At 60.5% G+C, this 9425-nt stretch overlaps 3 protein-coding genes across 4 annotated transcripts; 2 read left to right on the top strand and 1 right to left on the bottom strand.

Annotated features, from left to right (window-relative positions):
* The first annotated feature begins 1286 nt into the window (after positions 1–1286).
* Positions 1287–2502, top strand: LOC105481471 (steroid 21-hydroxylase-like). Its single transcript, XM_071096123.1, has 3 exons — positions 1287–1768; positions 1866–1955; positions 2234–2502. Exons 1-3 carry the CDS (start codon positions 1567–1569, stop codon positions 2500–2502), a joined length of 561 nt encoding a protein of 186 aa, XP_070952224.1. The 5' UTR covers positions 1287–1566.
* A 793-nt stretch (positions 2503–3295) lies between these two features.
* Positions 3296–7452, bottom strand: LOC139363440 (tenascin-X-like). Its single transcript, XM_071097231.1, has 13 exons — positions 7135–7452; positions 6510–6845; positions 6146–6268; positions 5888–6031; positions 5576–5695; positions 5315–5458; positions 5090–5220; positions 4839–4971; positions 4595–4746; positions 4406–4502; positions 4153–4314; positions 3912–4075; positions 3296–3593 (listed from the first exon to the last, which is right to left on the bottom strand). The coding sequence occupies exons 1-13, from the start codon at positions 7346–7348 to the stop codon at positions 3492–3494; spliced, it is 2022 nt and encodes a 673-aa protein (XP_070953332.1). The 5' UTR covers positions 7349–7452; the 3' UTR covers positions 3296–3491.
* Positions 7453–7537: 85 nt separating this feature from the next.
* On the top strand, positions 7538–9187 carry LOC139363441 (inactive serine/threonine-protein kinase 19-like). Of its 2 annotated transcripts, XM_071097233.1 has the most exons (3): positions 7538–8022; positions 8393–8540; positions 8743–9187. In XM_071097233.1, the coding sequence occupies exons 1-3, from the start codon at positions 7875–7877 to the stop codon at positions 8786–8788; spliced, it is 342 nt and encodes a 113-aa protein (XP_070953334.1). In that variant the 5' UTR covers positions 7538–7874; the 3' UTR covers positions 8789–9187. The 2 variants fall into 2 exon arrangements, 1 of the variants encoding a protein (XP_070953334.1); XR_011623830.1 differs by lacking the exon at positions 8393–8540.
* Positions 9188–9425: the final 238 nt, after the last annotated feature.

Raw genomic sequence — 9425 nt, 5'->3', positions numbered from 1 at the left:
CATGGCCTCTTCCCAAACCCCCAAACTGCCTCCTTGCCCACAAAAGTGGTCTCTGAGTATCACAGTTCAGTGTGACCCCCACCCCTTATGGCTTCAGTTCCCCAAATAGGGCGGGACCCCTGATCCTGATCCAGCTGTGGCTATCCAGCCCCTTCCTGGGGACTTTGGACTTTGAGGGGGGCATGCCCAGGTGTGCTGGGAATCCACACTCTCCCTGGCTGGACCTAGAACCTGTGGACTCTAGTCCCGAGGGCAGTCGTGTTCTGCCTGTGCCTGGAAACACAAGAAACTTGACTGCAGAGAGAAGAAAGAGGAGAGAGAAACAGTGTGAGGAAACTGCCCGTCTCCAGGGCTTTTTCTGTTCCTTGGCTTTCTAAGGCCAGTGGGGTCCCCTCCCCTGCTTTCTTATTCCCGAGTTCTGTGAAATTCCCCAATCCGGCCGGGCGTGGTGGCTCACGCCTGTAATCCCAGCACTTTGGGAGGCCGAGGCGGGCGGATCACGAGGTCAGGAGATCGAGACCATCCTGGCTAACACGGTGAAACCCCGTCTCTACTAAAAAATGCAAAAAATTAGCCGGGTGTGGCGGCGGGCTCCTGTAGTCCCAGCTACTCGGGAGGCTGAGGCAGGAGAATGGCGTGAACCCGGGAGGTGGAGGTTGCAGTGAGCCGAGATCGCGCCACTGCACTCCAGCCTGGGCGACAGAGCGAGACTCCGTCTCAAAAAAAAAAAAAAAAAGAAAAAGAAATTCCCCAATCCTTACTTTTTATCTCAAACCAGCTCAAGGTGGTCTGTTTTCCTTTCAACCAAAGAAAGGTGCTCCTGGTGGCTAAAGGTACATATTCTACAGCTAGATTTCCAGGCCAGAATCCTGCCCTCCACAACATGCGAACGACACCCGTGTTGCATATAGAGCATGTCTGTGAAGAATTGAGTTAGTGCCTGCAAAGTGCTTAGAGCAGTGTCTGGTACATGCGAGTACCCCGCAGCGGGAAACCACCTCCTTCTTGGTCTTCTGGGCACTTTTGAGAGTGAAAGGAGGCACTAATAGCGAACATACTGTGTACACTGGAATGCCGCAGGCAAACCAGGCTTTAGCAGTATTCCTCTATCTGTAGGTTAAACTAACAAAAAACCCACACAAATCACATTTCGTTCTTCAGGAAGGCATATTAGGCAGGGACTGCCATTTTCTCGCTGAGATAAACATCATGCCAGTAAACTGGCCCACGGTGGGGCGGCAGAGGGAGAGGGCCCAGGTGGGGGCGGACACCGTTGCCTGCACAGTTGATGTGGAGCCTGAAAGCTGACTCTGGCTGCAGGAGAAAGCTCAGGGTTGCATTTCCCTTCCTTGCTTCTTGATAGATGATCCATTTTTTGAAATACGGATGTCCCAAGGCCAGTGAGACTGGTGCCATTCCAGTAAAGGGCCACTCTGTGGGCGGGACGGTGGGAAGGGACCCGAAGGTGGGGTCAAGGGAGGCCCCAAAACAGTCTACACAGCAGGAGGGATGGCCGGGGCTCTAGAGCTATAAGTGGCCCCTCGGGGCCCTGACGGGTGTCTCGCCATGCTGTTCCTGGGGCTGCTGCTGCTGCTGCCCCTGCTGGCTGGCGCCCGCCTGCTGTGGAACTGCTGGAAGCTCAGGAGCCTTCACCTCCCGCCTCTTGTCCCGGGCTTCCTGCACCTGCTGCAGCCCGACCTCCCCATCTATCTGCTTGGCCTGACTCAGAAATTCGGGCCCATCTATAGGCTCCACCTTGGGCTGCAAGGTGAGAGCCTGTTCTCGCTCTGGCCCTCACCATAGGAGGGCAGAGGGGGCGGGGAGGGTCCTCTCCCTCCGCTGACGCTGCTTTGGCTGTCCCCCAGATGTGGTGGTGCTGAACTCCAAGAGGACCATTGAGGAAGCCATGGTCAAAAAGTGGGCAGACTTTGCTGGCAGACCTGAGCCACTTACCTGTAAGGGCTGGGGGAATTTTTCTTTCTTAATTTTTTTTTTTTAGAAATGGGGTCTTGCTATGTTGCCCAGGCTGGTCTTGAATTCCTGGTCTCAAGTGATCCTCCTACCTCAGCCTCAAGTGGGAGCTACCTTTGGGGGCTCCCCCAATCCAGGTCCCTGGAGGCTGTTGGGGGGCATATCTTGGGGGGAGGAAGCAGGGGTTGGGGAGGCAGAAGAAGGTCAGGCCCTTGGCCTCCTTGGCCAGTTCCCACCCTCCAGCCCCCAACTCCTCCTGCAGACAAGCTGGTGTCTAAGAACTACCCGGGTCTGTCCTTGGGAGACTACTCTCTGCTCTGGAAAGCCCACAAGAAGCTCACCCGCTCAGCCCTGCTGCTGGGCATGCGTGACTCCATGGAGCCCGTGGTGGAGCAGCTGACCCAGGAGTTCTGTGAGGTAAGGCTGGGCTCCCGAGGCCACCTCAGGTCAACCTCACCTCTCAAAGTAGCTCCCGCCCTGCCCGCTGCACACCGGCCTGCTGAGCTCCCGTTCCTTCTCCACAGCGCATGAGAGCCCAGGCCCGCACCCCTGTGGCCATTGAGGAGGAATTCTCTCTCCTCACCTGCAGCATCATCTGTCACCTCACCTTCGGAGACAAGATCAAGGTGGCTCACAGCCCCTCCGGCCACCCCCAGCCCCTCCCTGAGCCTCTCCTTGTCCTGAACTGAAAGCACGCCCTCCTTTTCTGGCAGGAGGACAACTTAGTGCCTGCCTATTACAAATGTATCCAGGCCCAGCAGGTGACTCCCGAGGGTTGGGATGAGTGAGGAAAGCCCGATCCCAGTGAGGTCCTGGCCAGCCGCTAACTCCAGCCCCCTTCAGCATCTCCGGCTATGACATCCCTGAGGGCACAGTCATCATCCCGAACCTCCAGGGCGCCCACCTGAATGAGATGGTCTGGGAGAGGCCACATGAGTTCTGGCCTGGTATGTGGGGGGCCAGGGGCCTGCTGTGAAAAGGTGGTGGAGGCTGGTCCCCGCAGCCGCTGAGCGCCTCCCCACCCACCTGTCCACCTGCCCGCAGATGGCTTCCTGGAGCCAGGCGAGAACTCCAGAGCGCTGGCCTTCGGCTGTGGGGCGCGTGTGTGCCTGGGAGAGCCCTTGGCACGCCTGGAGCTCTTCGTGGTGCTGACCCGACTGCTGCAGGCCTTCACGCTGCTGCCCCCGGGGGACGCCCTGCCCTCCCTGCAGCCCCTGCCCCACTGCAGTGTCATCCTCAAGATGCAGCCTTTCCAAGTGTGGCTGCAGCCCCGGGGGTTGGGGGTCCACAGCCTGGGCCAGAGCCAGTGACGGAGCAGGACGGATGCCAGCCGCATGCCTCAGTTTCTCCTTTATTGCTCCCGTACGAACCCCTCCCCCCACTGTAAACATAGTGCTGCGAGATCGCTGGCGGAGAAGGCTTCCTCCAGTGGCTGGGTGGTGAAGGCCCTGGCTCTTCTCTCGGGGCGACCCCTCAGTGCTCGGCAGTCATACTGGGGTGCAAGAGAGGTGGGCAGCAGCTCAGCCTCCCCCGGCTGGGGAGCGAAAGTTTCTTGGTCTCAGCTTCATTTCCGTGAAGGGCACCGAGAACTCGAAGCCCTTCCAGTAGTACCAGCTCACTCCCTGGGAAAGGGGTTGTCAAGAGAGTCAAAGCCGGATGTCCCATCTGCTCCTCCCATTTCCCTTAAGGAGGCGGCTCCGAGCACTCAACCAGCCTCCCCACACAGCTCCCCTCCTGACCCTCCGCCACAGAGGATTGAGGCTTAATCCTGAGCTGGCCCTTTCCACCCAATAAATCACCTCCAGCTCCCTCTGTGAGGCTGGCACGATTGTTCCGTTTCACCCAGCCGCTCAGTCCCTTGCCTGTTACACTGTGGGGCTGAAACCTAGGCAGGCCGAGCCCCAGCCACCCCGGCTCTGTGCCCCCTCCACACCCCTCACCTGATGGTCCACTGTGCTCCCGTAGAGCCCGTTGAGGTTGGCGTAGTGGCAGTTCCTGTACCACCAGGCCCCTCGGTAGGAGACGGCGCAGGAGATGAGCAAGTTGTTGGGGTCCCGATCACGGGCAGAGAAGACACTGCCGCTGTGGTAGCTCATGGAGTCCCCTGGGCAGGGTGGAGGAAGGAGCCATGAGGGCCTCCCCTCCCAGCCTCACCCTCCCAGCCTCGCAGCCTGTGCTTACCTGCGGTGCCGTGGTAGCCCTCCAGGTGGAGGCGGTAGTACTCCGCAGCCGAGTCTACGCGGAAGGAGTCGTACTGGGCGAACACAGCCTCGTCCCCAGCCCGCAGGTCCACGCGCATGGAGTAGTCACCTGCCTGCGTCAGGCTGTGCAGGGCCTCGTTGCCTGGGGGTGGGAGACATGACCTCATCAGGGTCCTGGTGTCCACAGGGCCCCCATCCCATCCGTAGTTCCCCAACCCCTGTGAGGCACTGACCCAGCCAGAACTCCCCAGAGATGTTCCCAAAACCATGGGCATAGTCCTCCCAGTCCCTCCAGAAGTCTGTCTGTCCATCCATGCGGCGCTGGAACACCTGGGAAGCAAGTGTGGGCACCATCAGCCTCTGGCTCCCGGGGCAACAGCCCCTGCCCTGCACGGACCCCTGGGTTTCCCAATGCCACCCACCAGCCAGCCGCCCCCGTCAGTCTCCATGTCACAAAACACGTTCAGGGGCCGCTCGCGGTTGCCGTTGAGGAAGATGGTGGTGGTCCTGGAGGCACCGGCTCCGTTCTGCATCTCCTCCCCGCAGTCCCTGGGGAAGGGGATCCGCAGCCCACCTGGGGAGAGGAGAGCAGGGGCCAGTCCTTTTCCAAGCCTTGGACCGTGGCTGCCCACCCAGTCCCCGGCCCCGGCCGGTGCGTCCAGGTACCGGTGGTGAAAGAGGTGGACACGGGCGGCAGGAGGCTCTCGCCCCACATGGCCTGGAGCCGTGCATTGTAGTGGGTGGAGGGAAAGAGGCCGAGGAGCTGGTGAGATGTGACCCCTCCCGGGAGCAGGATCTCCTGTGGAACAGACAAGGGGAGGTCAGGGGAGAGGGAGGTGGAGTCCCTCAGGGAGGGCCAGAGGCAGCACCTCCTGGAATCACCCAGGGAGGGGAGTTGGTCAGTGGGGCCGGGGCACCTGGGTCCGGCCACCAGGGGTGTCGAAGCTGAGCAGGTAGCCTGTGGGCCGGACTTGGGGCTCAGTCCAAGTGAGCAGGGCCGTGCGGGGGGTCACTTCCTTGGCCTCCAAGTCCCGAGGGGCCTCTAGCCCTAGGAGGGAAAGCAGGAAGAGGAGATGGGGATGAGGCCCATCCTGGCTCCCTCTACCTCCTCTCCCCCGTCCCATACACCCCACAGACCCTACCTGTGGTGAAGGTGATGCTGGCTGGGGAAGTGAGGTTGGGGCCCCGCAGGCCGCGCACAGTGGCGGTGTAGTTGGTGTGCAGGACGAGGTCATGCAGGGGGTAGTCCACCGCGCTGCCCGGGGCCTCGGCCTGCAGAGGCGGGGCTGGGAGTGCGAAGAGGGGCGTCAACGCCTCCCCCTCCATCCCCGGCCAGAGTCCAGTCTCCCCCCTGCAATCCCCACCCGGAACAAGTCCCCTCCAGAGGCCTCAGCCCTGCTCACCCCCAGGGGCTGTGACCTGGACGTCATAGGTGTCCACGGGATTCTGGGGGGGCTTCCAGTGCAGCACGGCGAACCCCTCGGTCAAGTTCAGTGCACGCAACTGGGTGGGGCCGTCAGGAACTGGGGGAAGGGGAGGGGCTCAGAGGGGTCCCCGCTGGTCTCTCTAGTCCCTGCCTCCCCAGACTCCACCGGCCTCCTGTCCGCAATCGGAGCCTCCACCACCTCCCTTTCACCCTCCTCCTTCTCTCTCAACTCCCACCCACGCCATTTTCTTGGCTCCCGCCTCTTGGCCCAGGTCCCAGTCCATCTCACCCGTGTTGAGGAAGCCTGTGAGAGGCTCACTCTCCTCAAAGCCTCGGACGGAGACCACGGTCACCTCGTAGCGAGCGCCTGGGATCAGCCCCTGGAGTTTCTGGGTCCGGGCCCGGCCGTCCACCTGCACGCTCTGTGGCTCCCCTGAAAACATTGGGGATCGAGGGTTACCCAGCGAACCCCAGGACGGCTGGAGGGTGAGCAGAGTGCAGGGGGGAGGGGAAACGCGAGGCAATGAGCCCATGGCAAAGGCACCACCTCCGTCCGCCAGCTGGTAGGAGACTTTGAAGCTGTCCGCCCGGGACGGCGGGGTCATCCAGTTGACCTTGGCTGAGGTCTCCCTGATTTCACTGAATTGGAGGTCACGGGGGCTCTCCAGAACTGCAGAGGGGGCAAGGAACAATGATGCAGGGGCAGGGACGCTCCTCCCTACGAGTCCCACCCCTCGCCTCTGCTCCAGCACAGGCTCAGCACCCCTTTTCCACTAGTCTCCAGGAATGGAAGTCGCTCTGCAGATTCCTCCAGGCCCACCACCAACTGGCCCACTCCACTGCTGGCTGAGGCACCGGGTCCCCCCCGTTAGTACAAAGACCCCCACTTTGGGGCAGATGTGGATCCTTACCTGAGCTGAGGGTGCGAGCAGTGCCCTGGATGCTATCGGCCTTGTGGGGTCCTCGCAGCCCATACAGTGTCAGGCTGTACAGCGTCCCCGGACGCAGGTCCCGAAGCACGGCTGAGTGCCGCGTCCCCGGCACCATCAGCTCGCGCTGCAGCAGAGGACGGGGATGCGGCTCCAGAGTGCTTGGTGATGGAACCCCAAAGCGGAGCAGGAAGGAGTCGAAGGCCCCAGGTGGGGCCTCCCAGTTGAGCCTCAGTGAACTGGTGGTCACATCAGTCACAGACAGCTGGGACAGGCGGGGTCCTGGCTCCCCTGAGGTCTGACCAGCAGGGGCCGGCCCTGCATGGAGTGGGTGGGAGAGAAGGGATTGGAGACAGAAGCACACCAGCTTGGTGACCCAGAGCACATCCCTTCCACCCCCCTCCCTGCTCCTGTTTCTCTATCTGTAACCAGGGACTTGCAGCCACAGGGGGGCCCTATGGGGCAGAGCTAAAGGCCACTCACGTCCAGCCCACCCATCCTCTCTCCCTGGTACCCGCTTCACGCTCTTTCCCTGCGACCACCACTTCTGAGCCCCCCTTTCCCCCTTCCGAGTCCCAGACTAGAGGTCAGAGATGCCTGGTGGTACCTGTGGTGCCCTCAGCTGAGAGGGGCCCCAGGCGCTTCCCTTCATGGAGGCCATAGAGGAGGAACCTGTAGGGGGTGCTGGGCTCCAGGCCTGAGATGAGGATCTTGCTCTGGTCACCGTCCACGAGCAAGGCCTGGGGCTGCCCGTTCGTGTCCTCATACTGGACCACGAAGGAATCAAAGGGGCCCTGGGCCACGCTCCACGAGAGGCTCATGGAGTCTGGGGCTGTGTCGGTCACGGCCAGCACCCCTAGGCGGGGCTCTTCAGGAGGCTCAGGGGCCTCTGGGGCTAACTCTGGGGCTGGCGTGTCCTCTTCTGGGGCTGCGTGGGAAAAACCCAGGGCAGAATCTGAGTGAGGGGTGCCGTGGGGCCCTCTGTTTTTATCTTTCAGGCTTGGCCCAAGGCTGTGGTGGGAAGTTTAGAGGTCCAGGCCCAGTCAGACCATGAAGTCGCTGTGGCCTCGTGACTCCCGCGAGCTCCCCGGCTGTCGGAGTCAGGTGCTCGCTTCCCCCTTCCACACCCCAGTGTCCTCCCGAGCCCACCCTGAGCTATCACAGGCTCCGCCCCCACCCACGCCGGGACACATTCACTGAGCTTGGGGAGTGTGGTGCTCCCTTCTGAGAGAAGCTGAGGGTGGAACTGGCTGGTAAAGGTGACTGGCAAATCCCGCCAGCCGTGCCTTGGTCAGGCCTGTCTGAGGTGGGCATCAGTGAGCACTGGAAGCGGAGCCTGTAGCACAAATGCAGCCACTTCTGTTGGTTTCTGTGTCCCCGCTCATTTTGTTTTCCAGTGATTTTCCTCTTAAGAAAATGCTCCTGACTCATCCATGGCAGGGAGGTTTGCCACTCTCTGGACAAGGCCACCTTCGGGGAGGCGACAGCTGCCCCAGTGAGTAATGAGGACCAGTGGCAGTGATGGACAGAGATGGGCAGTGATGGGCAGAGATGGGGCTGGGAGATGAGGGAGCCCCTGCCAGGGCCTTTCCCTCTCACCTGGCCTGGCTCCTGCTCTGGACTCCTTGATGGATGTTGAAGCCCACAAGCCTGCAGACTCCTCCTCCTTCCTGGGGACAGGCCAGGGTGCCCCACTCCCACCTGCCCACTCCTGCAGTCATCTTTGTCTTCGGACCAAATGCACAAGTACTTTGTTAAAAGTATCCCATCTGCAGCTCAGGCCTGCAGCCCCTCACCTTTTGGTGGCTCCTCAGGCGTCTACGCCTTATTCACCTTTCCCCTCTCCTATGCCACTTCTCCTCCAGGGCGGGAGGCTGTCCTTGGTATGGTCCAGAAGGCCAAATACCAGGAGCTGCTCCTTTCAGAGCTCCTGGGCCGGCGGGCTCCTGCCATTGTACGGCTTGGTCTCACCTACCATGTGCACGACCTCATTGGGGCCCAGCTAATGGACTGGTGAGTCTTGCCCGGGCCTCTGGCAGATGACGGAGCAATGACCCAAGGTCGGATTTCCTCCCAGCTCATGCTTAGTTCCCTAGTGAAGGCCAGTGGATCTCATTCTTCTCTGGAACCCGGGAACACCCCTTCCCAAGTTCTAAGCTCTCCTCACAACTTGAGCCTAGGCGTCTGGCTCCAGCCTTGTCTTTCTCCTGCACAGCATCTCTACCACTTCTGGAACCCTCCTCCGCCTGCCAGAGACATGAAGATTCTGCTCATCATTGCTCAGCTCCCCAGAGTGGGCCTGGAGGGGACTGGAATTGCTGCGTGATGGTGGCTGAAACAGGGTCACCTTGGGAAGGCTTGGGAGCCAGGAAGAGTGTTGGGCTCTCGTGTATGCAAAGGGTCAGATGTGGCTGCTGCTGTTTGCCTGGGCTCTGACCCAGTGGTGGGGTTTGAGCAGTGCTTCTCAGCCCTTCCACGGAAAATGGAACCAGAAATGGTGCCAAGGCTGTGGCTGTTCCCTTTCCTGTAAAATGGTGCTGTTATTACTCTGTCTTGAAATAGGAAGGTGGGATTTCTGGGGAGGCTGGTGAAGGAGGGCAGGGTTCTTTTCCCTACATGTCATGTTAAAATTGCCAAATAAAGTACTTCTGCCTGTGGTATTTTCTGGACGTCCTTTATTTACTGAGACGTGCGCTTGGGTGCCTTGTTTAGGGGTAGAGGTGAAGTCTGAGCTTTGCCTCGTTCAGAGAGGAAAGGGGTTAGGGGTTCACCAGACCACTCTCCCTGTGGAGTGTTACGGGTGTACCTCATCTCCTAAACCATGGAATTTCTGTTAGGGCCTGAAAAAGCAAAAGCCTAGTATTGTTCAATTTGTGTTGGAAGGAAAGTAAGAGACAA

This window comes from Macaca nemestrina, chromosome 5, assembly GCF_043159975.1.
Source record: "Macaca nemestrina isolate mMacNem1 chromosome 5, mMacNem.hap1, whole genome shotgun sequence".
Lineage (NCBI taxonomy): Eukaryota > Metazoa > Chordata > Mammalia > Primates > Cercopithecidae > Macaca > Macaca nemestrina.
The sequence above is the reverse complement of the archived record's forward strand: the minus strand, read 5'-3'. Positions and strand labels throughout refer to the sequence as shown.